The sequence below is a fragment of the Neoarius graeffei genome, chromosome 5 (genome assembly GCF_027579695.1).
Source record: "Neoarius graeffei isolate fNeoGra1 chromosome 5, fNeoGra1.pri, whole genome shotgun sequence".
Lineage (NCBI taxonomy): Eukaryota > Metazoa > Chordata > Actinopteri > Siluriformes > Ariidae > Neoarius > Neoarius graeffei.
In genome coordinates this window covers 6,588,969-6,615,916 of record NC_083573.1, presented here as the reverse complement: position 1 = coordinate 6,615,916, position 26,948 = coordinate 6,588,969, and the positions used below count along the sequence as shown (strand labels likewise).

General features: G+C 45.0%; 1 protein-coding gene across 1 annotated transcript; it reads left to right on the top strand.

Moving 5' to 3' along the window:
• Positions 1 to 354: 354 nt before the first annotated feature.
• Positions 355 to 21,901, top strand: naglu (N-acetylglucosaminidase, alpha). The gene is made up of 7 exons (XM_060921069.1): positions 355 to 1,877; positions 6,520 to 6,667; positions 8,438 to 8,584; positions 8,705 to 8,790; positions 10,229 to 10,485; positions 14,866 to 15,593; positions 19,492 to 21,901. Exons 1-7 carry the CDS (start codon positions 1,807 to 1,809, stop codon positions 19,972 to 19,974), a joined length of 1,920 nt encoding a protein of 639 aa, XP_060777052.1. The 5' UTR covers positions 355 to 1,806; the 3' UTR covers positions 19,975 to 21,901.
• Positions 21,902 to 26,948: the final 5,047 nt, after the last annotated feature.

Here is a 26,948-nt window from a genome sequence, read left to right as displayed (position 1 = left end):
TAAATTATTATTTCTGGAAAGAAAACATGAGGCGAACACAGCGCGGTTTCTTTCACCCTCTCCTCCTCGTCTTGTTCTTTCTCGGGTTTGTTTCAGGAATAAGCCACTTCCGGACTTTGGATCATTTGCGGGCGAAAACCAGCGAGGAAACACAAACCGAAGCCGTGCGCGCGCTGCTGAGGAGACTGCTCGGGGAAACCTCGCGAGATTTCGTCGTGTCCGTGAACAGCTCGCTGTCTCCTGGCGGTGAGGACGCGTGCGAGCTCCGTTCAGCAGGAAGCGACCGGGTCGTGGCGGTGGGCAGCACCGGGGTGGCGGCGGCCGCCGGCGTGTATTACTACCTCAAATACTACTGCAGCTGCCATGTGTCGTGGTCTGGAGATCAGCTGCGCGTGCCGCGACCTTTACCCCCCATCACGGGCGTTCTAAGAATCAGCACGTGGCACAGGTGAGCGGTGACGTCATCAAGGTGTCATCCTAGGTGCACATCCATCCATCCATTATCTGTAGCCTCTTTATCCTGTTCTACAGGGTCGCAGGCAAGCTGGAGCCTATCCCAGCTGACTACGGGCGAAAGGCGGGGTACACCCTGGACAAGTCGCCAGGTCATCACAGGGCTGACACATATGGCCCTTTTCCACTACCCTTTTTCAGCTGACTTCAGCCCGACACGGCTCGCGTTTCGACTACCTCAGAGCAGCACGACTCGGCTCGCTTCAGCCCTACTCAGCACCCAAAACTCGCACGGTTTTGGAGTAGGGCTGAAGCAAGCCAAACCGAGCCGAGTGGGGCTAGGGGCGTGAGGAGACACTCCCCTGTGCACTGATTGGTGTGGAGGAGTGTCCTCACACGCCCTGCGAGCACGCTGGGATCTGTAAACACCGTAAACCCAGAAGAAGAAGAATTACGAGAATTTCTGAAGCCTTATGCGCCTCGCCTCATCTATACGCTCTTGCAGTATCTGTTGGCGTTGTCGGTGACAACAAGCCACAGCACCAAGACCAGCAACACTAACGACTCCATGTCCTCCATGTCCTCCATGTTTATTGTTTACTCTCCAGGTCGTGAGACTACCGCTTAAAAGGTCACTGATGTCACTGTTTGCGCCGCCTAACGACATCACATGACGTCCACCCACTTTCGCTAACTCCACCCAATGTGTCCACCCACTTCCAGCCAGCACGGTTCAGCGCGGTTGTAGTCGAAATGCAACTCCAACAGCCCCGCTCAGCTCGACTCAGCCCAACTCAGCACGGCACGGCTCAGCCCAACTCAGCCGCGTTGGTAGTGGAAAAGCGGCAATAGACACAGACAACCATTCACACCAACGGTCAATTTAGAGTCACCAGTTAACCTAACCTGCATGTCTTTGGACTGTGGGGGAAACCAGAGCACCCGGAGGAAACCCACGCGGACACGGGGAGAACATGCAAACTCCACACAGAAAGGCCCTCGCCGGCCACGGGGCTCGAACCCGGACCTTATTGCTGTGAGGCGACAGCGCTAACCACTACACCACCGTGCCGCCCCCTATTATTATTATTAGCTGATATTATGTGTCACTCTCAAGTGGGAAAAAATGGGTGAAATGTATCCTTCCTGAATGGACATGCAAGCTGGAGCCTATCCCAGCTGACTACGGGCGAAAGGCGGGGTACACCCTGGACAAGTCTCCAGGTCATCGCAGGGCTGACACATAGACGCAGACAACCATTCACACCTACTAGATTAGTCTAACCTGCACGCCTTTGGACTGTGGGGGAAACTGGAGCACCCGGAGGAAACCCAGGTGGACACGGGGAGAACATGCAAAGTCCACACAGAAAAGGCCCTCTCTGGCTGCTGGGCTCGAGACCCCAGGGCCTTCTTGCTGTGAGGTGACAGTGCTACACCACCGTGCCGCCCCCATAGCAAGTCATCTCACACTATGCACTTCATTCATTCATGATGTCATTTCCAGGAGCCTTGTCCTTTTCCTTGGCTTTTATCTCCTCAATCTACACGGCGTTCCAAATTATTATGCAAATTGGATTTAAGTGTCAAAGATTTAAATTTTTTTTTTTTCAATTAAACTCATGGATGGTATTGTGTCTCAGGGCTCTTTGGATCACTGAAATCAATCTCAGACACCTGTGATGATTAGTTTGCCCAGTGAGCCCAATTAAATGAAAACTAAGGTTCCACGTTATTAAGCAGGCCACAGGTCCCAAGCAATATGGGAAAGAAAAAAAGATCTCTCTGCTGCCGAAAAGCATCAAGTAGTGCAATGCCTTGGGTAAGGTATTAATGAAAACATTAGATATTTCACGAAAACTTAAGTGTGATCATCGCACGGTGAACAGATTTGTGGCTGATTCAGATTCATGCAGGTAAAGGCATAATGAGGAAGGTTTCTGCCAGACAGATTCATCGGATGAAGAGAGCAGCTGCTAAAATGCCATTACAAAGCAGCAAAGAGGTATTTGAAGCTGCTGGAGTCCTGCAAACCTCGAGGTGTAGGATCCTCCAGAGGCTTGCAGTCGTGCATAAACCTCCTATTCGGCCACGCCTAACCAATGCTCCCAGGCAGAAACGGTTGCAGTGGGACCAGAAATCCATGAAGACTAATTTTCAAACAGTCTTGTTTACTGATGAGTGCCGTGCAACCCTTATAGGAGTTTCTGACTGACCGTTTTCTCCCATGGTACAAAAAGAAGAACCGTGCCTTCCGTAGCAAAATCATCTTCATGCATGACGATGCACCATCTCATGCTGTAAAGAATCCCTCTGTGTCATTGGCTGCTATGGGCATAAAAGGAGAGAAACTCATGGTGTGGCCCCCCCATCCTCCCTTGACTTCTATGGAATCAGTTTTGTGCCAAAATGTTCATACAATACTTTTGAAATATCAAACAAAAACGACAAATCAAAATACAAAAAAAAAGTCAATTTTTTTAGACTGGCAAACAAATTATTCGTGTAATCGTGCAAAATATCAGTCTATTACTCTTCAGAAACCTTTTATTTTTGTTCCGCGTCTTTCTCAGTTTTGTTTGGCGTAATTTATTTTGGTTGCGATTCCAGCTTTCTCGTTTGCGCTCCCTGACTTTTTGCTTGCAGTTTTGGCACAAACTTCACGTGTGGGTGGGCTGTCCAGGAATGCATTCCCATTGGCTAACTTGTGTTTGACTGACAGCTGCGCTCAGCGATTCCCTACTCGGATTCTGGCAGACTGTTTGACGAGTGACCGATCCATTGACGGTAAACAAGGATCGAGTGGACTTCAGTGGCGACTATGATATTGAATTAATTCAACAAAGTGTAAGTACGGGACAAATGTGTTGTATGTGTTGCAGTAGTGCACATTATGCAGGCGTGTTTAACGTTAGCAAGACAGCTATTATATTGGGTAGTGGAGCTAAGGCTAACATTTGACTTGCCACGAAACACCTGCATAATGTGCACTACTGCAACACATACAACACATTTGTGGCGACTATGATATTGAATTTACACTGTGCTATTACTTTGCCTGTTATTCTGTCAAACTCTCTAGCGCCACCAATGGCTCAAGTCTCAGGTACATTTCTGCTTGTAACTTTTCACCCGTTGGTCCGATTTTCAAACACTTGGTATCCCTGGAATCCTTGGGCCAAGCGGAATCCAGCGAACCCTATGACGTCATTTTCACCCGCATAGTTTTCCCGCCATTTTGATTTTACTCTTATTCATCTTTCCTTGCAAATTTGGATTGCGTGTAACTCGGCGACCGTTCATCGCACTCGGGCAATCAATTAATTCAATATCATAATCGCCACTGAAGTCCACTCGATCCTTGTTTACCATCAATGGATCGGTCACTCGTCAAACAGTCCGCCAGAATCCGAGTAGGAAATGGCCGCAACAGCCTCTGGGGGAATCGCTGAGCGTAGCTGTCAGTCAAACACAAGTTACCCAATGGGAATGCATTCCTGGACAGCCCACCCACACGTGAAGTTTGTGCCAAAACTGCAAGCAAAAAGTCAGGGACACGGGGAGAACATGCAAACTCCGCACAGAAAGGCCCTCGCCGGCCACGGGGCTCGAACCCGGACGGACCTTCTTGCTGTGAGGCAACAGCACTAACCACTACACCACCGATTTTTCACGATTACACGAATAATTTGTTTTCCAGTCTAAAAAAATTGACTTTTTTGTTTTTGTATTTTGATTTATCGTTTTTGTTTGATATTTCAAAAGTATTGTATGAACATTTTGGCACAAAATTGATTCCATAGACTTCAACCCTGTTTGAGAACCTTTGGAGTACCCTCAAGCAAAAGATCTATGAGGGTGGGAGGCAGTTCACATCAAAACAGCAGCTCTGGGAGGTGATTCAGAACTCACAAGTTCAACGGATGTAAGAATTGTGAAGGTCATCTCAGAGAAGGGGTCCGATGTTAACATGTACCTTGGCCTGTTAAGATGTTTTTGATTGAAATAGCTTTTGATTTCAGTCAATATGACCTCCTAATGCTGCAAATTCAACAAATGACCATTTTCAGTTCTTTACAGCCTATAAAATGTTTTGAAATTCTTTTGTGCATAATAATTTGGAACAGTTTTTATTTATTTATTTAAAAAAAAATACTGTTATCATTGGGAGGTTCGTTCAATCAAATTTGATTTATACTCTAACGCAGCCTTTCTGAACCGGGGTGCCGTAGCACCCTGGGGTACCGTCTGGCTTCGTTAGGGGTGCCGTCAAATTATATATTCTAACATATTTGAAATACATAAAATGAATTTAAAATTCAAAAAAAAAAAATAGTTACACTAATGCAGCCTCATGCATCATCAAAATTTTGTCTCACGGCCCCCTTTCCCATGTCACAACGTCACTGCCGGGGTCAGCATATGGTCAGCGTGACTGTGTAGATTTTATATGGGGGTGCCTTGAGGATTTGCATACTTCTGAAGGGTGCCGTGACTGAAAAAAGGTTGCTCTAACGGCTGACTTGAAAATTATACTGACTGTCGTTTGCATCGACCGTTTAGGAAAGTCAGAGAAAAATATACGCTACCGTTCAAAAGTTTGGGGTCACCCAGACAATTTTATGTTTGTTTTCCATGAAAAGTCACACTTTTATTTACCACCATAAGTTGTAAAATGAATAGAAAATATAGTCGAGACATTTTTCTGACCATTTTGAGCATTTAATCGACCCCACAAATGTGATGCTCCAGAAACTCAATCTGCTCAAAGGAAGGTCAGTTTTATAGCTTCTCTAAAGAGCTCAACTGTTTTCAGCTGTGCTAACATGATTGTACAAGGGTTTTCTAATCATCCATTAGCCTTCTGAGGCAATGAGCAAACACATTGTACCATTAGAACACTGGAGTGAGAGTTGCTGGAAATGGGCCTCTATACGCCTATGGAGATATTGCACCAAAAACCACACATTTGCAGCTAGAATAGTCATTTACCACATTAGCAATGTATAGAGTGGATTTCTGATTAGTTTAAAGTCATCTTCATTGAAAAGAACAGTGCTTTTCTTTCAAAAATAAGGACATTTCAAAGTGACCCCAAACTTTTGAACAGTAGTGTAATTTGCATAATAATTTGGAACGCAGTGGAGAAGATCTTTTTTTCATATCCAGGTCCATGAACAGCACCATACAGTTTAAAGCCCTGTCCACACGGCAACGGATTCAGGTGAATCTGATAAAATTGTTTATCGTTTCAGCCTGGCGTCCATACGGCACCGGCATTTTGGGTGCCCCAAAACGATATTTTTTGAGAACGGGTTCCAGAGTGGAAAAATCCGGCGCCGTTGTGAAGTCATCTGGATGAGTAGAACGGATTTGTTTACAATGACGTCACAACCACATGACTAGAACAAGCAGCACTCTCGCTGTTTTGTATGAACCACTGCATTGCATTCACTTTTGTATACAGCTTTTCTTTTAAATAAACAAGTAACTGAACCATTTCTTGAATTTCTTTTTTTTTTATTGGATAAGACTGCTTTTCAAAATGTTCACACACAATAAGAAAATTAAGTTATATAAAACTGTACACACAGAAGGCACGATTTCCTCGCGTAGTCGCAGCCATCTTCTTCTTGTTGTTGTGTGCTTGTTCCTGTGAGTGCTTCACGCCGGGTAGAAGAAGGGGTTTATTCACATGCGTCCTACTACTTCTATTGTTCTGGTGTCTCCAATGGGACCGTCTTACAGCGCACGTAGAGGTGTGGCATGTGTATTGCATCGTTTTCAGCAAGCGTTGCGTTGCCATATGGACCTGATATTTTACTGATCCGTTGCCCATGTGGACGCGATATTTTTTTTTTACCCGCTAAAAAAAAAAAATCTCGTTGCCGTTGTCGTGTGGATGTAGCCTAAACCTGTTCAACAAACAGTCATTAACTGAAACCTGATGTGTGCACCTTGGCCGTTGACCCTCTCGTAAACGATGAGAAAAGGCCAGGTGATTATCATGCATGCGTAATCTTATTAGTATTTTTTTTTTTAAAATTTCCATTCCTGCCAATTCAGATTCAGGTACTATCAGAACGTGTGCACTCAGAGCTACTCGACCGTGTGGTGGGACTGGGCACGATGGCAGCGAGAGATCGACTGGATGGCACTGAACGGCATCAATCTGCCCCTGGCTTTCACTGGGCAGGAGGCGCTGTGGCAGGAGGTAATGGAATGATGACAGCAACATCTGAAAACATGTCATTGGTGAATAATAATAATAATCCTTTATTCCTCCTCTGAAGGAAGTTAACCCATCTGAAGCAGTGAACACATACGCATACCCAGAGCAGTGGGCAGCTCTGCTACAGCGCTCGGGGAGCTGTTGAGGGTTCGGTGCCTTGCTCAAGCGCAGTTCAGCCATGATATAGAAGGAGGGAGGGAAGGGAAAGCCAAGTGCTGTTCGTTCATTCATTCATTCAACTCCCCTCACGTTTTTTCTGTCGGTCCTGGGAATCGAACCAGCAGCCCTTTGGGACCAAGGCTGCTTCTCTAACCTTCACCCTAAATTTTGACTTCTTTGAGCTGGATATTATATTTTATAACATGTTACAGGTGAACACAGGATATCCGTGTCACACTGTAGGCGTATCGTCACCCTTCCGAGTCCCGCGGTTTGTCCAGCACTCCTTCTAGGATCACACATGCGCTACAATGTCTCGATCATGAATGGAGTGAAGGACGATTATAATGACCACAGCAGAAACGGCAACAGCGACGACGACGACAACAAGAACGGCCACGATCGACGGTGGCAAGAATAACCATAAACGTGTCGGTAGCGATTATAAGAAAAATAAAGGTTGACGACAAAAAAGGCAGCAGGAACAGAGACGACGAACAGGAACATTTCTTAAAGCTCGACGGCCTTTCGATTTCATAAAATCGGTGAAATTTAGTTCTGTCAGAAATGTGCTCATTGCGATATTTATCTGACAAAATATCCGGCCATTCTGTGGCTGCAAATGTATTTAATCTGAGGGGATTAAAGCAAATAATGTGCATGAAATTGCTCGTTTTGCGCAGTCAAGCAGACCGAGGAAGTCCGTGTGCGCGCGCAGATTTACCATCATTCTGTCGCTAAACGAACAGCTGATCACACCGCGGTGCTCGCTGAGCGCCGATATTTATTAGTTTGGTCCTGCGTTTCCTTTCCTTTCCTTCGTATAGAACATACCATCTTTTCTTCTTGCTTTGTGTTACTGTAGTCGGTCTTTGACGTTTCATTCGCATGTTTTTCTCTCCTGTTTCAGATTTGTATCCCACAATGCCTCCTTGCGCAAACGGGGAAAGCCCACCATGTCATGCAGGACGCAGCATCTTGGATTGGGTCATGGTGAAGCAGGAACAAAAAGCGCGGGCCACGGAGAGAAATTCATGAATTGTTCTTTTGAACAAACTCAAAATTGGAAGTCTGTGATTTCGAATTTGGTGGCTTTGGGTCCACTAAACAAAAATAATTGGGCGTCGGGAAAATTCTTTTTATGACCTACACTTGACAAACCTGAAAGGCAGTCCAGCTTTAACTTGGTGACATTTTGCCCGTTGATATTTTTCTCTTGAATGTTTCGATACTTTTATGTTTGCACCCGAAGGAACAAAAGTCGGAAAATCAATATCCGTGATCGGTGTAGTTCTAGCCGGGCACCGTAGGAGCGTCGAAGTTGGAGAGTACGGTGCGTATGTCTGATTTAGCGAGAGACAAATAAGACAAAAGTGCGAATAAAGAGTATATTACGACAGCATTGACACTGTTGATGCTTTGAGCAGCCATCTTGGATTTTGAAGTCGTGAGCATTCCAGCTGATATTTCCGACTGGGAACTCGGAAATCCCAACTTCCCAGGACACCTGGAATGCACTGAAAGTCTCGCTCGTTGTTTTTTTTTTTTTTTTCTGTCTCACTTTCGTTCTTTCATTCCCTCTCTCGAATGTAGGTTTACGCGTCTCTGGGTCTAAATCAGACGGAGATCGATGACTTCTTCACGGGTCCAGCGTTCCTTGCGTGGAATCGGATGGGGAATCTGTTTGAGTGGGGAGGCCCACTGCCTCAGTCCTGGCACGCCAAACAGCTCTCGCTGCAGGTGTGTGTGTGTGTGTGTGAACTTGTTCTGTCTCAAAGCTGTTGCACTAAAATCTCACAACATCCTCGCTGAAGAGATTTCAAAGGTCCGATTACTCCTGGATGACCTTCTTCCCTGCAGGTTAAAATCTTGGAGCAGATGAGATCGTTGGGAATGATTCCTGTTCTGCCGGCTTTCTCAGGGATCATGCCTCGTGGAATCACCCGGTAATACATAACTGAATAAAGTTGTCCAAATACAGATGGATAAATTGGGTATGTCGAGTTATTATCCAGACAGGACTTTTTTTTTTTTTTTTCCTTCAATGGAATAAAAACGCGTGTTCGATTCTCTTCTCGGGGGATCCGTTCATTTGGTTCGATAGCATGCGATTTTGTTCGCAGCTTATCCTACGTGTATTACGTCACTCGACCCAATGGAGAATGAGCGTTGAATACGGTCGTCAAGACGACGTGGCGTCACACGTCGGAGATGTAAAACTTCCGCGCTCGCGAGCGACTGTGACAATTTGTAAACGAACATGGCCGCCAGGTTTGCTTTGTTAAATACGGAAGATTTTGAGAGAATCTTGAACGAGAAAGATGCGTCGAACACCAGAAAGGAACTCATTATCTCTAGCCGCTTTATCCTTCTACAGGGTCGCAGGCGAGCTGGAGCCTATCCCAGCTGACTACAGGCGAAAGGCGGGGTACACCCTGGACAAGTCGCCAGGTCATCACAGGGCTGACACATAGACACAGACAACCATTCACACTCACATTCACACCTACGCTCAATTTAGAGTCACCAGTTAACCTAACCTGCATGTCTTTGGACTGTGGGGGAAACCGGAGCACCCGGAGGAAACCCACGCGGACACGGCGAGAACATGCAAACTCCGCACAGAAAGGCCCTCACCGGCCACGGGGCTCGACGTTCAGTCTCTTTCTGTTAAATTTGTCTCTTAACTGTTCGAATGTTCTGGAATGCTGACTTGCTCCAGGCCACACCCACTTCATACTTGGTGGATACTGGTTTATTTACCTCCGTCCGTCTGTCTGTCCGTCCAAAACACCGTTTTTCTCAGCAACCACAAATCATATCCACTTGGAACCAAACTTCAGCTTGGGGTTCTATTCCGTGTGGACCGTTTTCAGGTCTGTCGCACATCGACTTCCTGTTTACCGACTGAAACATGTAGCGTGGATTTACACAATTTTCTTCACACTTTTTTTTTTTTCTCAGCAACTACAAATCACACCTGCTTGACATTTGGTGCTGAGCTTCAGCTTGGGGTTCTATACCGCGTGTACCGTTTTCAGGTCTGTCGCACGTCGACTTCCTGTTTACCGACTGAATGTATTTACGAAACATTTGACGCTATTTCAAAATGATTGTTTAGCAGGACGCTGTTTGAAATCCCTGGGGAGAGACACGGCTCTTTACTTACTTGTTTCAGGGTTCGTTATTTGTTGAAGTCGGCGTTCATAATAAGTGCCCGATTCCTTCGATCGCTTGCGTTCTGATATAAGCGAGAGCGCAGGGATACGGATCTGCGCAGTTGCTCACAATTGATCTTGTTTGGATATAAATTGGCATTATAACAAACAGAGGATGCAAACTTTTTTGCACTGACTTTCCAGATCACTCCTGTTTCCTCTTTAGCTTGTTTCCCAAAGCCAACGTGACCAGGCTGGAGCCGTGGAGCCATTTTAACTGCACGTATTCCTGCGCGTACGTACTGGACCCACGTGACCCGCTGTTCCTGAACATCGGCGCCCTGTTCCTGTCGCGGGTGGTGAAAGAGTTCGGGACGGACCACATCTATAACACCGACACCTTTAATGAGATGACGCCCGCCTCCTCTGACCCGGATTATCTGACTTCAATCAGCCACGCAGTATTCGCCACGATGACCTCAGGTAACCTCCGGCATCCAAAAGTCTTTCTTTTGTCTTCTTTTAATGAACAGAAGACTTTTTTTTAAATTATTCTTTCATTAGACAGTGAATAATAGTTAAATGATTGTCTTTACCCAGTTGTAAAGTTGTTTTGGGGTTGTTTTTTGTAATCCGATGCTGAATAGTCACTAACGGGAGACAACGTGTTTCTCTGTAAAAAAAAAGTGTCCCGCGTTTTACGATTCTGGAGCTCGCCGAAGCAAGCGAGCAACAGCATCGCATCATGTGACCACCGTGGGGCGTGTCTGTTTGACCTGTTAAGAAAAACGTGGCGGACTCGGTTCTCCCGCCAGCGGAAAAGAAAAGGAAAGCCTGCCGAGTGAGCGCGACTGCAAGATAGAGCAAGGTTCGAGAGACGACGTGTCATTTTTCTTGAACAAATAACGAAATCATTCTAGCTAGCGCTTGGCTATCTTCGCCATCTTCGCCTTCGATTGCATGGGCTCGACTCCATGGTAGCAAGTCTGGTATGGAGTTGCACACCTCCATGTTTTGATCGTACAGAGCAAGAAACGATACAGAAAAAAAAAAGAGATAAATATTCGTCTTTTGTTTCACGGAGCTATTCGCCAACGTCAACCACAAATTCCATTGTAGCATCAGCCACATAAAGTTTTGATTATTAATCAGTAGCGTAAAACTACATGCGACCCAGGCCGCTTGGATATGTGGTCCTAATTCCGATGCATATCCGTTATTTTCACATGCGACTGCAGTCTGACCGGACAAGTCGCATTCATGCGACCTACACGTCATCAACAAGAGACAAACGTCACTATTCTGCGTTGGCTAATCCCGCCTCTTTGGTGGAAAACAACAACATTTGTACAGTTTTCAGAATTTAAATAGACTTTTATAGAATTGATCAAGCTAATGGTGGATTTGGTAGGGACCTGGATGTTGATCTGTTAGCCTGATTAAATAAAACAGTTTCTATAACTGATTTATAACTTAAACCATCCTGTATTACAAGATTATAAGATTGTTCTGGAAATTTCCAGTAATTTGACACCTTCGGTCTCATTAGTCCGCTGCCCACATTAATCAGATTATTGTGTGAGTTCGCCACAAAAACCACATCGCCAGGTCTCGCCTCATCTCCATCGCAAACTGCACTGGTGTTTCTGCACCTTGAGCCAGCGCTGAGAGAAGTTGCAGAATTCAGCTGGCTATAAACAATCTAAATAAATATTTATAAAAATGTAGAAAAAGTTTATTAATATGACGAAATAAATATGTGCAAATTATTAAGCCTGAATTAAGAGTTTGGTAATGCAGCGGCCGTATCCCAAATGACTGCCTACTGAAGCTCGAGTGCACGAAAGACCCTTCCCGCATGACGTCATCGCGCCGCGAGATTTCGGTAGTCGCCATATTGGAAGACCAAGTACATGCACTCACAACACAAAACAAAGTACGCACGAGAGTGTACTGACACGATGGATAATAATTCGGGTTATGTGAGTACATTACCAGCTGCAGAAAGGGCACGGTATGTGGAGAAACTGGCTGTGATTGATGGGTTTGACCCATATGATAAGACTCGCGGCAAGGGAGAATGGAAACATAAGGAGGACCGGACACCAATTCTGCCTGCTGTTTGCTATCCGGACATTGTAAACTATCTGTTGTTTACACCCAGTGCCTACACTGCTGATGACTTGAAAGCCTACAAAGGGCTACAGGCTTACAACTATGTTGTTAGTGGCTTGGTTCGTGATATTACAGCTGTTGTTAAGAAGAACCTACACATAGTTATGGCCAAGGTAATCTTGTTGATATTTATCTTTTAATAATATATCTTTTCAGTTGAAAAATTAATACTTTTTGTCACTATTAAGGTATCCATAATTTAGGTTAATTATATGGGCTTTTAATTCTGTTTCAAACAATGATTATGAAAGACCTGTTCAGAATTTGTTCATTTATATTTCATATAATAATCAGTGCAGATTAAATGAAATTCTCCACTATCATGTTAAAAAAAAATTATAGCACTTGACCACTATTGCAATCTGTATTCATGCTGTTGTGGATTTTTTAATTTCATAATTTATTTTTAATTTACTACTTATCTGTTTTGATTCATATATCTTTGAATTATTTGGACATGGGGAAAAACTATATTTAAAATCCAGAGAGGGATGGAGGGAGCAAAATTAAAACAAAAGAAAGAAATGAAATATATAACATCAATGTGATAAAATTAAGGATGTTTTTATTCAGTTAACATTTAAAAAAATGTTCTACAACACTCTAGCCTAGTGACTTACCAGTAACAAAATGGTCTGAACATATTCTGTACTGCTGTAGACTTGGGCTGAATCCCATTTCACCCCTTGGACCAACCCCTTGGCCCTTCCCCTCCATTTTGCGCGTTCACGTGAAGGGGTAGGGGTATCCCAATCCCAGTTAACGCGGAGGGGTAGGGGAAGGGGTAGGGCTTCTGTACCCCTCCAAACGGAGATTTTCCTGGAGCTGACTCCGAACGAAGGGGTTTGAGTGATTTCCCACAATGCCATGCGGATTTCAGCGAGATTTCATGCGGATTTCAGAAAGATGGCGGTTCCCGCGGCGAAAGATTGTCATAAATGTATTTTCTCCATTATTTACGTGTTTTAAGTTGTTATCCAGAGGAAACACGCCGCTTGATTCGCTTTCGAGTTGAGAATGAGCAGCGATTTCTGAAATCCAAGCTGCTGCTAAAAAGCTTTGGGAGTGAGTATTGTTTTCGGTTGCTTGACTGCGTATGTTTTGTTCTGTTATTCTCGCTTTTATTGTTTACATGAGTGTTCTGACACCTCATTCTGTCGGATGTGGTGTACGAAGCGCCAAAGATATCCCATTCAGTGGTGTTAGTTAACAAATCACACCCTGCCAGCAGAGATTTCTGTTCTGGCTCTGACTGTAGCGGCTGGTCGCAGCCAATGACGCATTTGGTCGCGTTTTGCTAACGTAAACGCTGACGGAGGTACGCGATGACGTATGCGATCGTTGAAGGGCTATCCCAATACGTAATGGTTGAATTTCAAGCCCTATCCCTTGTAGCTCAGCTTCAAGGGGAAGGGCCAAGGGGAAGGGGGTGGGGGAGGGGTAGGGGTAGAAATTAGAATTGGGATTGGGCCTTGAAGTATTCAGATCCGCTCTGCATAAAGCAGCTAAATCCTCTCTCAGTCTCCTGGCAGAAAGCTCCTTGGTTTGCTCCCCTTGTGTCTCAATCACAGCTGGTATTCTGTAGAAAGACTTCTTTTCACCTTTCCCATCAGCTTTGTTAGAACCCTAACACAGCACAAAAGTTTACCATTGTAGGTTTATGATGAATCAAGTGCCTCGTGGGTTTAAATTCCGCGCGCTGCCGTTATTTCCCCCAATCACGAGTTTGTTGGTCTTCCAATATGGCGCAGGGTCTGTTTTCTTCCGGTTTCCAGTGACGTCAGTGGGAAGGGTCTATATAGAGTTTAAAAATCCATTACTTCCTAGTAACATGTAGTGCACTTATATAGAAATTACAGAGACATTTAGGAGTCAACCCTCGTTACCAGGCTACACGTTTTCATTTCAGTTCAGAAACAAAAACACACACGAGACCTCACACTTTAACACTAACCAGATAATTAAACAAACAAGCAAAAAAGAAATCATTAAACATGAAGAGTGCGCTTTTTTTGTTGTTTACGTATTACGTAGATGTGCTTATTACGTGTCAGTTTGCGCATGCGGGACACTTTTGGGTCGTTTTCCGTTCATATTGGAGATCGCATACAAGTCTCATATAATTGGTAATGTGAATGGCCTAACAAAAAAATCGGATTTCACAACAAATCGGATATGGGTCGTTTCAGGTTGCAGTCTGAACGTAGTGTCAGACGTCTGCGTGTATGTTTTTGTGTCGTTTTTATCCCGACAGACTAGAGAGCCAAAACCCCCCCCCCAACCCAAGCTAGATCTTTGCTCACGTCATAAAAACACACACCGATGTGACCAGACATGACTCTGAGTCACACCAGTGTTGCGCAATCGAGGATTTTTTCATAGTTTTTCCTCGAATCTGGAGAAACGGGGGCTGACGGCATCCTGAGCTGTAACGTCCCAACTGTATATTTAGTGCACTATGTAGTGCACAGAATGCTATTTGAGATGCAGCCTTGAACTGTGCCAGTGTTTAGTGACTGCCCTCGAAGCCCTGAGATTAATCAGTGTAGTAGACCTGGCCCAGATGCAGCAAAACCGTACCGTTTGGTCTCGTATCGTAATTTTTGACGTTGTTGAAGACTTTTTTTAAATAAAAGGTTGAACTGAAATAATCAGTCTATTCGTTTTGTCTTGCTTTCTCACTCACAGTGGACCCACAGGCCGTTTGGCTGATGCAGGGCTGGTTATTCATCAGCAAGGCCGAGTTCTGGAAACCTCCACAGATCCAGGCACTCCTCCGCGGCGTACCTCGGGGACGTATGATCGTCCTAGACCTCTTCGCCGAGTCCGTGCCTGCTTATAACTTCACCCAGTCCTTCTATGGTCAGCCCTTTATCTGGTGCATGCTTCACAACTTCGGAGGCAACAGCGGCCTGTTTGGCGCAGTGGAGCGTGTTAACGCCGGTCCTTTCGATGCTCAGAAGTTCCCCGGTTCCACTCTGGTGGGCTTAGGCATTGCGCCCGAGGGCATCGAGCAAAACCCAGCCATCTACGAGCTGATGGCTGAGCTGGCGTGGCGCAAAGAAGCAGTCAATTTGACCGAGTGGGCAACGCTGTACGCCCGGCGCCGCTATGGTAACACGAGCGAGAGCCTGGGACTTGCCTGGCGCCTGCTGTTCGGAAGCGTGTACAATTGTACCATTCCTGGGTACAAGAACCACAACCGGAGTCCTTTGGTGCACCGACCGTCTCTGAAGATGCAGACCGACCTTTGGTACGATCCGCGAGACGTCTACGAGGCCTGGAAGCTGCTGCTGGGAGCGGCACCTGCGCTGATTTCTGTTGACGCGTTCCGTTATGATCTGGTGGATGTGACGCGTCAGGCTCTTCAGCTCCTGACCGGGCAGTTCTATGAAGAAATACGAGATGCGTTCCAGGTGAGACGGAAATGAAATTAATTGGCTCGTTAATGGATGATTTGGTTGGAATCGATGTTTGTTTGTTGATTCATTACTTCAGTGATTGGCAAAAACCAAAAGCTGAAAACCAATTGCTCGAATTCTTTGTTTATTTTATTTAATTAATGAGCTTTGTTGGTTGTTTTGTCGGAATGGACGTTAATTGACGAGCTATACTCACCGGCCACTTGACGAGGAGCCTGTTCTTGAGACTAACGCTACGTTCACACTGCAAGGCTTAATGCTCAATTCCGATTTTTTTGTGAAATCCGATTTTTTTGTGAGGTCGTTCACATTAACAAATATATGCGACTTGTATGTGATCCTCAGTATGAACGAAAAGCGACCTAAAAGTGTTCCGCATGCGCATTGCAGGATACGACGACGTCACACGCAGTGAGCATGGCCAGTGTTTACGGAAGTAAAACCGCCCGGTTGCGGTATGACCCATCCAATCTAGCTTGAATAGCTGCATCCCCCCCAAATAGAAATCAGCTCCCTAACCTCTGCGTCCTTCCATTGAGAAGATTCAGAACCTTCACAGCCCGAAGCGTCCCTCGCATTGATGTCATGCGCAGGGGTGCAGATACGTTTTTTGAACTGGGGGGGACAAAGCTGCCAGCAAACCAACCCCAACCCCGATATGCCTGTCAAACTCGTTGTGGGTTACCATAGTAACCAAGCTCGAGCTCGCAACCTGTGCAGTCTGCGCAGCTCAACCAACCGAATATCAGTCTTTGTTTTATGTGAGTTGTTGCAACTATGTATACACTGCTGTGCACCTCAATAAACCGAATGGTAATTAGTCTTTTGATTTTTCCGTGAGGTTTGCCTTATACAAAGAAAGACAGCATAGACGTTTTTTCCTCCCTATAAGTGGGGGGGACCGAGCGAGGTGAATTTAAATCTGGGTGGGACGAGTCCCACCCTCTATCTGCGCCCGTGATTATGCGCCATGTTGTTGTAACTTTTTTTGAGAGACCCGCCGCCTACTTCAGCGCAGAATAGTGACGTTTGTGGCTTGTTGATGACGTGTAAGTCGGATGAATGCGACCTGGCGGTTCAGACTGAAGTCGCATATGAAAAGAGCGGATAGGAATCGGAATTGGGACCACATATCCAAATGGCCTGGGTCGGATTTGAAAAAATGGGATCTGTGTCGTTCATATTGTCAATAAAAGATCGGATACAGGTCACATATGGGCGAAAAGATCGGATTTGAGTCACTTCAGCCTGCAGTGTGAACGTAGCCTAAGATTCCTGTTCTTCACAGGAGTGGAACCCAGTGTGTTGTTCTGCTGAGATGCTTTTCTGCTCACCACGGTTGTAAAGAGTGATTATTCGAGTTCCAAGGTCCTTCCTGGCAAAAAAGATCGACCCAATCTGTCCATTTTTTTTTCTTACTTCTCTGACCTCTCTTATCAATATAGATGAAAGTCTTCGGGATTTACCCGGAAATCCGGATATTTGACAAAACTCTTGAAAATCTCTGGTTTCCTGAATGGAGAAATTTATTTTTCGGATTTTTTCGCGTTCCTAGACGCGGTGTAATACTTCGCATCGTCCTTGCATGGGCGTGGTCCTTAAATAGCCCAAACATAGTTCATTGCTTTAAGACAGGTGTTCTTTGTTAACAGCGCGCGCGCCGGAGCTCGTTAGGCGTGCACGCCTTCAGGTGCACGAGCTAAGACGCGCAGGACTGACACTGTTCTGCGCAAGCGCAACACAATCGCGCTAGAAAGCATGTTCAAGCTGCCAGTGTAGCTGCAGTCTTTTTAGTTGCGAATTACGAGTATTTCCTCGTGTGTTAATAATTCGCCAGGTCAAAACAAGCAAAACTTTCCTCCTCCTTCTTTCAATTTATTATTAGGGCTGTCAAACGATTAAAAAATTTAATCGCGATTAATCTCAGAATTTCATATAGTTAATCGCATTTTTTAAAATCTATGTAAATGAATAAGGCTTTTAAAGTGAAATTTTCCAATTAAAATGGTGAACACATTTTATGCTAAAAGTACTTGTTAAAAACTGCTGGGACAAGAGAAAATGCTAAGGGAGTTTATTCACTCATACTAGGCAGTACTGAACATACAAAACACAAAATTGGATTTTGTGATGGATTAGGGAGCTGTAGTCTCAAATATAAAACATGTAGTCACATACTACTGTGTCTCAGTTCAGACATCTCATCTCATTATCTCATTATCTCTAGCCGCTTTATCCTTCTACAGGGTCGCAGGCAAGCTGGAGCCTATCCCAGCTGACTACGGGCGAAAGGCGGGGTACACCCTGGACAAGTCGCCAGGTCATTACAGGGCTGACACATAGACACAGACAACCATTCACACTCACATTCACACCTACGCTCAATTTAGAGTCACCAGTTAACCTAACCTGCATGTCTTTGGACTGTGGGGGAAACCGGAGCACCCGGAGGAAACCCACGCGGACACGGGGAGAACATGCAAACTCCACACAGAAAGGCCCTCGCCGGCCCCGGGGCTCGAACCCAGGACCTTCTTGCTGTGAGGCGACAGCGCTAACCACTACACCACCGTGCCGCCCCAGTTCAGACATGTGTGACAAAAGAAAATAAAAATGAAATACAACCCCGATTCCAAAAAAAGTTGGGACCGGCGAGGGTCTTTCTGTGCGGAGTTTGCATGTTCTCCCCATGTCCGCGTGGGTTTCCTCCGGGTGCTCCGGTTTCCCCCACAGTCCAAAGACATGCAGGTTAGGTTAACTGGTGACTCTAAATTGAGCGTAGGTGTGAATGTGAGTGTGAATGGTTGTCTGTGTCTATGTGTCAGCCCTGTGATGACCTGGCGACTCGTCCAGGGTGTACCCCGCCTTTCACCCGTAGTCAGCTGGGATAGGCTCCAGCTCGCCTGCGACCCTGTAGAACAGGATAAAGCGGCTACAGATAATGAGATGAGATGAGATAATGTACTCAGGCTGCCAGTCAGTGTGTGACACACACACACCCTGAAAAATCCTAGCTAAGCCCCTGATTTATATGAGAAATTTGGTATTCATTGGTGTGTTTAAATTCACAGACAATACGAACTAATGTAAACAATTGGCTTCAACTCGCATAAATCTGAATTGGAAATGTTTAGTTCACTTTAGCTTCTGCAAACGCACAACTCTACTAAAAGATTGATAAACGAGGCTCAACGTCCCCAACATTGAAACCTGAAAGCTTTAGAAACTCTAACAGACCTTTACGTTTTAACAGGACTGTTTTGGGATTTTGCTGAGTTTACCTTCAACTGTCTGATTTTTTTCCCCAAAGTAATGAACTGTGTAGGCAGGAAAATCACCGCGCTTTCTAAACGCACTCCTGAAAATTACTCATTAACTAGGGGAATTAAATTTGATATTTTTGACATGTTAATCATTAATGTACATGAAAGAAAAAGGCTTAAAAGTTTTAACTTGTTTTAGTGAAAATAAGTACTCGAATGCAGGGTTTTGCGTGTTATTAAAATTTTTTGGGGGGGACGTCCCCCCCCCCCTCCCCCAATCTTAGTTTGACTTTCAAAAGTTCAGGATTTTTTTTCTTTGCTCCACTTTCATCTCTATATCAACAAGGCGTTTGTTTACTTTCCACCCACAGAATTGTCACTCGCTTGATGTTTTTTGTTTTTCGCACCATTCTGTGTTGAGACTGGTGTGTGTGTGTGTGGGGAGGGGAACCCCAGGAGATCAGGACTTTCTGAAATACTCATCTGGCTCAAGCCAGCACCCGTGCCACGGTGAAAGAAAGTCGCACAAAAATTGACTCTGGGTGTTGCTAATAAAGTGGCTGGTGAGTGTAGACGTTAATTATTTTCGTACGTTTTACCAAGCTGTTTTTTAATCCCCCTAAAACTAGGCCCAGAAGCTTCCAGAACTCCTGACAGCCGGAGGCGTGCTCACCTACGACCTCTTACCTGACCTGGACGGCCTCCTTTCCAGTGACGCGCACTTCCTGTTGGGGGCGTGGCTTGAGCAAGCACGGTCGCTGGGCATGGATGAACAGGAGGCGGAGCTGTACGAGCTGAACGCCCGGAACCAGATCACGCTGTGGGGGCCTGACGGCAACATCCTGGACTATGCCAACAAAGAGTGGGCGGGGCTAATGCAGGATTACTACATGCAGCGCTGGAGATTGTTCGTCAGCACACTCGTGGACTGTGTGGACCGCGGCCAACCTTTCAAGCCAGATGATTTCAGCAAGGCTGCGTTCCAAATCGAGCAAGGCTTCGTCTACAACCGGAAGAGGTACCCGTCCGAACCGAGCGGCGATACGTACGACATCGCTCGGAAGATATTTCTCAAATACTACCCACATGTTCTGAAGAGGTTAAAGCCATAAAACGTACGGAACGTAAAATTGTTCCATGGGAACGATAATATATCGAGTAACGTTTTAATGTGTCTACACAGAGGCTTTCTGTCTGCTGTTCAGGACATTTTCCATGCTTTTTTTTTTTTCTTTCCCCCAAGCCACTGTTTTATTTCTTCAGTTACGATTCTGTGTTGTAGTCGAGTCACGAAACCTCGAGTCTGAGTCCAGTCTTGAGTCCCCAGTGGTCGAGTCCGAGTCCAACACTCCAACCGCACCATTTGACGGCGGCTGTGTGTTTCAGCGCCATGAACATTAGTTTGTTCCTGAATGTGCCGTATGAACAGGTGAATGCGCTTCTCTTTATCAGGGAGCGCGCAGTATTCTGTCAGAGACGGTTGGGAGACGGATGTAACTGCACAAGGTGCGGTTATTAATACAAGCGAAGACGGTAAACAATCCAGAACGGCACACAAAATCATAAAAAGGTGAAACCGGTGATCGGTCGAGCGAGGCACAAACAGGCTATCGGAGACTCGGCAGAATCAAAGACGAGAAACAGGAAATCAGGAAACCAAACAAAGAAATAAGGCTCGGTAATGTGTCAGCAATGCAACTCAATACTTCGCAAAGTAAGTGCGTTTTCACAGTTTTTATATCGGCGCACCGATTGCGCCTGAATCCAATGCAGGTGCGAGTCGTTTCCGGTGCACACCCGAGAGTCTGTCTGATGCACGCGCCAAGGTGCACAGGTGTGACACTCTTGCACGGAATTAGCACAAAACTAACATAGATATTAATATCTTTTGTCAAATCATTATGGCACGTTCCGAAAAATAAAGAAAATCAGAGTCCTCGTCTCTAATTTACGAGTCCGAATGCAGTTAATGTACGAGTCGGAGTCCTGAAAATTAGGGCACGAGTCGGACTCGAGTACTACAAGCCCGGTCCTATTCTGTTTCCGTTGTGCACCTGGACAGCAGTGAATAAGTCCAAATATGTCTCATACGTTCAAGGACAGCGCAAAAGATGGATGTGCAGATGACAAAAATATTCTTCTCGTTGGGTTCCTACCCCTCAGCCTGCCTCGATCACGATGGGTGTTCATGGTTCATTGTGATAGATAACAGGCCGAAGGATAACGCTGTACTTGGGTGACTGGCTCTTGTGGTTGTACGACTTGGGAAACTAAGCGGAAATCAGGGACTCTGTAACCGAGAGCGTGCAGCATGGAAGCTCATGTCCCTCTACAGAACCGGAACATGATGAGTTTTCCCTGGTTGGAGGATGCGGTGTCTGGAAGGATTTTCTGGGAGGTGAACATCTGAAAAGCAAGTCTGAATTCGCCACTGGCATTCACGACTCGAATCCTGGTGAGAGGAGTCGCATAGTGATGTGCAACCCGTGGCTCTGAGTACGCTCTTTTGTACAGTGTTGTACAGACAAAATCCTCCAGCGGCCATCGGTGAAGGCATGACTTGGCAGCTCGTCATCTGGTGAATTTGTGAAAAAAAAAAAAAGCTGTCTCATACCAAAGCACATCACGCTGCTTTCGTTTATCGGAATGGACCTACATTCGTTAAGAAGCCTCGCCACTTTTTCAGTTGGCGGATATTATTATACTCGCGAATCAGATTTCGGCGGGTCGTTATGCGTGGCACCAGCGTTCCCAGTGCTCTTTTGACGCGTCCAAAAGAGTTTTCCAAGTACAGTAGTAGCACATTATTCCAGGTCATACTGTCCAACTTGGACTTGAAAACAACCCATGCAAAGACAAAATACAGATAGGATAAAAATACGGAGGCGGCACGGTGGTGTAGTGGTTAGCGCTGTCGCCTCACAGCAAGAAGGTCCTGGGTTCGAGCCCCGGGGCCGGCGAGGGCCTTTCTGTGCGGAGTTTGCATGTTCTCCCCGTGTCCGCGTGGGTTTCCTCCGGGTGCTCCGGTTTCCCCCACAGTCCAAAGACATGCAGGTTAGGTTAACTGGTGACTCTAAATTGAGCGTAGGTGTGAATGTGAGTGTGAATGGTTGTCTGTGTCTATGTGTCAGCCCTGTGATGACCTGGCGACTTGTCCAGGGTGTACCCCGCCTTTCGCCCGTAGTCAGCTGGGATAGGCTCCAGCTTGCCTGCGACCCTGTAGAACAGGATAAAGCGGCTACAGATAATGAGATGAGATGAGATAAAAATACGGACTGGTTACGGATTTTAATACGGATGCATTGCAGATGCTAATAATTGACGGACTGTTTACGGACGTTTCGGTATATTACAGATTGGTTACCGATTTTCATATGGATGATGCATCACGGATAAAAAAAATTAAGAAGTCAGAAACAGTCGAATGTTTGGACTGCCGACGCTCATGATTAAAATATCTTCCCTGCATTTGTATGTTTTAAGATCAATATTTTACAGAAAATCACACCTCCGTGAATAAAAGATCCGTGTTTTGTATGATGTTTTTTTTATTTTCCGTGACTTCATGTTGCAACAAAGATGTTCGTGGAAAAATAGCACGTGCTGAGACAATGTCGCGTGTCAACACTTACCTGATCGGTCAGATGTTTTATCGGCTCTGGTCCAGGCCTGGATAAATCGCACCAGAAGCAATCGCAGCAATACGGAGAAACCCAGGTCTGGGCGTTATCGGTCTGGTGTGAGCACTGACCACATAAACTGCAGGGGACCAATTTATTTATAGTTGTAGCGATAGTTATCAATATTGTGGGACCGGGCTTTAACCTTCACGATCCTGAAGCTTGTGGCCAGAAAAGTATACAAAAGAAAACGAACAAGACATGCTGTATCCCATAACCAATGGGTCTCAAGCTATTATTTGGTTAGATGTTAACAATCCTCCATTTAATGACGAGGTAGAAGGCTGACTTAAATATTGTTACCGTCTGCAGTAGCGCCAAGCAATTTTAAAGACAAACATTGATGAAATGACGATGGTCTTGTTTGACACGCATTCCACTTTCAGTTCTTTAGTTTTCAAGCATTAACTGGCACAATAAACTGTAATCATGGGAGCTTGGTGTTTGTTTATTTTATCTAAAGAGGCGAGTGATATAATCTCAGTTTTAAGCAGTACTGTGGAAAAAATGTCTCATGAGTATTTGTCGAGTCTTGTTTGATTAAAATGAAGCTCTATTTTTGTACCACGGTGAATAAAAGCCATTCTTTACCAATGTCTGTCTGTTTTTGTTCACTACTGTAACATGGTCTTTTGGATCAGTGAAAACTTCACCACATCAGTGATTTACAAGTTTTTATTCAGTTGGTTGTGGAGTATGGTATGGATTTATTAGGTAAAATTCGTGCATGTAAAAGACGCAGAATACAACCCCGATTCCAGAAAAGTTGGGACAAAGTACAAATTGTAAATAAAAACGGAATGCAGTGATGTGGAAGTTTCAAAATTCCATATTTTATTCAGAATAGAACATAGATGACATATCAAATGTTTAAACTGAGAAAATGTATCATTTAAAGAGAAAAATTAGGTAATTTTTTTTAAATTTCATGACAACACATCTCAAAAAAGTTGGGACAAGGCCATGTTTCCCACTGTGAGACATCCCCTTTTCTCTTTACAACAGTCTGTAAACGTCTGGGGACTGAGGAGACAAGTTGCTCAAGTTTAGGGATAGGAATGTTAACCCATTCTTGTCTAATGTAGGATTCTAGTTGCTCAACCGTCTTAGGTCTTTTTTGTCGTATCTTCCGTTTTATGATGCGCCAAATGTTTTCTATGGGTGAAAGATCTGGACTGCAGGCTGGCCAGTTCAGTACCCGGACCCTTCTTCTACGCAGCCATGATGCTGTAATTGATGCAGTATGTGGTTTGGCATCGTCATGTTGGGAAATGCAAGGTCTTCCCTGAAAGAGACGTCGTCTGGATGGGAGCATATGTTGCTCTAGAACCTGGATATACCTTTCAGCATTGATGGTGTCTTTCCAGATGTGTAAGCTGCCCATGCCACACGCACTAATGCAACCCCGTACCATCAGAGATGCAGGCTTCTGAACTGAGCGCTGATAACAACTTGGGTCGTCCTTCTCCTCTTTAGTCTGAATGACACGGCGTCCCTGATTTCCATAAAGAACTTCAAATTTTGATTCGTCTGACCACAGAACAGTTTTCCACTTTGCCACAGTCCATTTTAAATGAGCCTTGGCCCAGAGAAGACGTCTGTGCTTCTGGATCATGTTTAGATACGGCTTCTTTGAACTATAGCGTTTTAGCTGGCAACGGCGGATGGCACGGTGAATTGTGTTCACAGATAATGTTCTCTGGAAATATTCCTGAGCCCATTGTGATTTCCAGTACAGAAGCATGCCTGTATGTGATGCAGTGCCGTCTAAGGGCCCGAAGATCACGGGCACCCAGTATGGTTTTCCGGCCTTGACCCTTACGCACAGAGATTCTTCCAGATTCTCTGAATCTTTTGATGATATTATGCACTGTAGATGATGATATGTTCAAACTCTTTGCAATTTTACACTGTCGAACTCCTTTCTGATATTGCTCCACTATTTGTCGGCGCAGAATTAGGGGGATTGGTGATCCTCTTCCCATCTTTACTTCTGAGAGCCGCTGCCACTCCAAGATGCTCTTTTTATACCCAGTCATGTTAATGACCTATTGCCAATTGACCTAATGAATTGCAATTTGGTCCTCCAGCTGTTCCTTTTTTGTACCTTTAACTTTTCCAGCCTCTTATTGCCCCTGTCCCAACTTTTTTGAGATGTTGCTGTCATGAAATTTCAAATGAGCCAATATTTGGCATGAAATTTCAAAATTTGATATGTTGTCCTATATTCTATTATGAATACAATATCAGTTTTTGAGATTTGTAAGTTATCGCATTCCGTTTTTATTTACAATTTGTACTTTGTCCCAACTTTTTTGGAATCGGGGTTGTAAATAGCACCGAGGATAAAACAAAGTATAAAATACACTTATTTCCAATGTGGTCCTCATGATGACAGCAGGAAACAACAAAATATAAGAGACAACAATAAATTGACAACATTGTATCAACAAGGATGAAAAAGTTATAATAAACAAAAAAGGTATATGAACTAATTATCACAGAGTACAACTAGAGTGGACTAGAACACCGGCGAGTGGCCTAGTGGTTAGCGTTTCGCCTCTTGATTGGGAGATCGTGAGTTCTACTCATGGTTGGGTCAAACCAAAGACCATCATTTAAAAAAAAAAAAAAAAGGTGCCTACTGCCATCTGGCAAGGCATGCTGCAATAGAGATACGAGTGGGGAATCAAACTCTCGTGGTTCCTAGAGGACTAGCGCCCCCCCCCCCCCCCCCCCCCCCCCCCCCCAGGTGAGAGGACGAGGGTTACGAAACGGAGATTGGTGCTGCCAAATGCGCCATGAATGGTGCGGGAAGGACTTTGACAACTAGATTACAGAAATAGCACCCCAATGATTAAAAATTAGTTATATACGCATCATAAAACTGGGTTTGGAATTTACTCAGCTATTCCCCAAACAAATCCCTATCGACATAAAAGAACTCTTTTCGAAGCCATTTCCTTTGGGTACCACACATCTTGTCTTGTGCTGATCTTGAACCTTATGGACATCACATTTTAAGATAATCTGGAGCAGAACCATTAACAATATTACACATAAGTAGGGTGCAGAGAATTTGCAGCTCGTTCCCTGGTCAGAGCCTTTAGCAATCTGGGCGTCGTAGGAGAGAGGAAAAGGAGAGCCGTCCGCAGTATTACCAACGCGGCAGAGAGCGTCTCAAGATGGCTGTGGCTCAAAAGAGGAGCGCCATGGAGCCAGTACCTAGCCACCTGGACAGAAGCTGGGGTCTGATCAGCCCTGGCTGGGTCACCTGGACGAGTGCGTATGATGTTGAAAGACCCGAAACACCCAGTGGTTCCAGGAACATCACTGAGGATGTACGTAGATATTATATCCGGCAGGTCGTGAATGTAGATGTTGAACAACATTGGTGAGAAGACGGAGCCTTGCGGGACACCGTTCTTCAGCCTTTGGAGCCTGTTGGTCTGTAGGATAAAGCTACGGTTTGATAGCTTCTCCATGATGAACCTCGCCTTTGCCAGTCCAGGATTGTCTACAACAGTTTCAAATGGAGACGCACTGGGGTCGGCCACTACGAGTCATCTCTGAAGAAGCGGGGCCTATCGGACAGTGCGGCATGCGAGCGTGGCGAACCTGAACAGACGGCCGAGCACAATCACCGGCTGCCCCCATACCAGAGGTGGGACAAAGTCACTAATGTGCAAGTCACAAGTAAGTCTCAAGTCCTACCACTCAAGTCCGAGTCAAGTCACAAGTCAAGGCACTTTTGACCAAGTCAAGTCCAAGTCCAAGTCCTACCCAAGCCAAGTCGAGTCCAAGTCCAAGTCTCATTTTTTTCCAAGTCCCTAACAAGTCACCATTTATTCTACAGGCAATCAACACATTTTTGATCACAAATGTATTACCTCTCCACACTGCAGTGTATGTCCTCCTTTTCCAGTCACCTTGGATAAAAATGTCTGCTAAATGTAATGTAATGATTCATAGAGTCAGCATAAGTAACTACAGTACACCCATTCTTTTCCATTTTAAAATGTTTTAGAGCTTGTGCCCCAAGACAATCAAAGAATCTCAGAGGAGACAATGATTAGTTAGTTAACGTTAGTAAAGCATCCTAAATTTTCAGTGAGTTTAGTTTGAGTGAGTCAGTGTACATCTGAGGCTAAGGGTGTGAGAATGAGTGAAAGTATGACCATTTCCTTAAATTTTTTATTGGAAAATTAGTGAGAAATTAAAACAAAATTCTAAACAAAACTAGTACTGGTACTGTGTAACAAAAATCATTTTCTTTTCATTTCATTCATGTCATTTTTCACATAAAAATGCTTTTCATGTGCATTTTAAGACATGAAACTCAAAGTCCAAGCTAACAGATGTGTACTTTTAGAATCAAAGAATGGTTTTCCTTCTGAAGTTAGGCA

Coding starts and splice junctions, on each gene's coding strand:
- naglu (XM_060921069.1), top strand. CDS start 1,807: ATGCAAAGTCCACACAGAAAAGGCCCTCTCTGGCTGCTGGGCTCGAGA. Junction 8,585..8,704: donor CCAAACAGCTCTCGCTGCAG/GTGTGTGTGTGT, acceptor TCTTCCCTGCAG/GTTAAAATCTTGGAGCAGAT. Junction 15,594..19,491: donor AAATACGAGATGCGTTCCAG/GTGAGACGGAAA, acceptor CCCTAAAACTAG/GCCCAGAAGCTTCCAGAACT.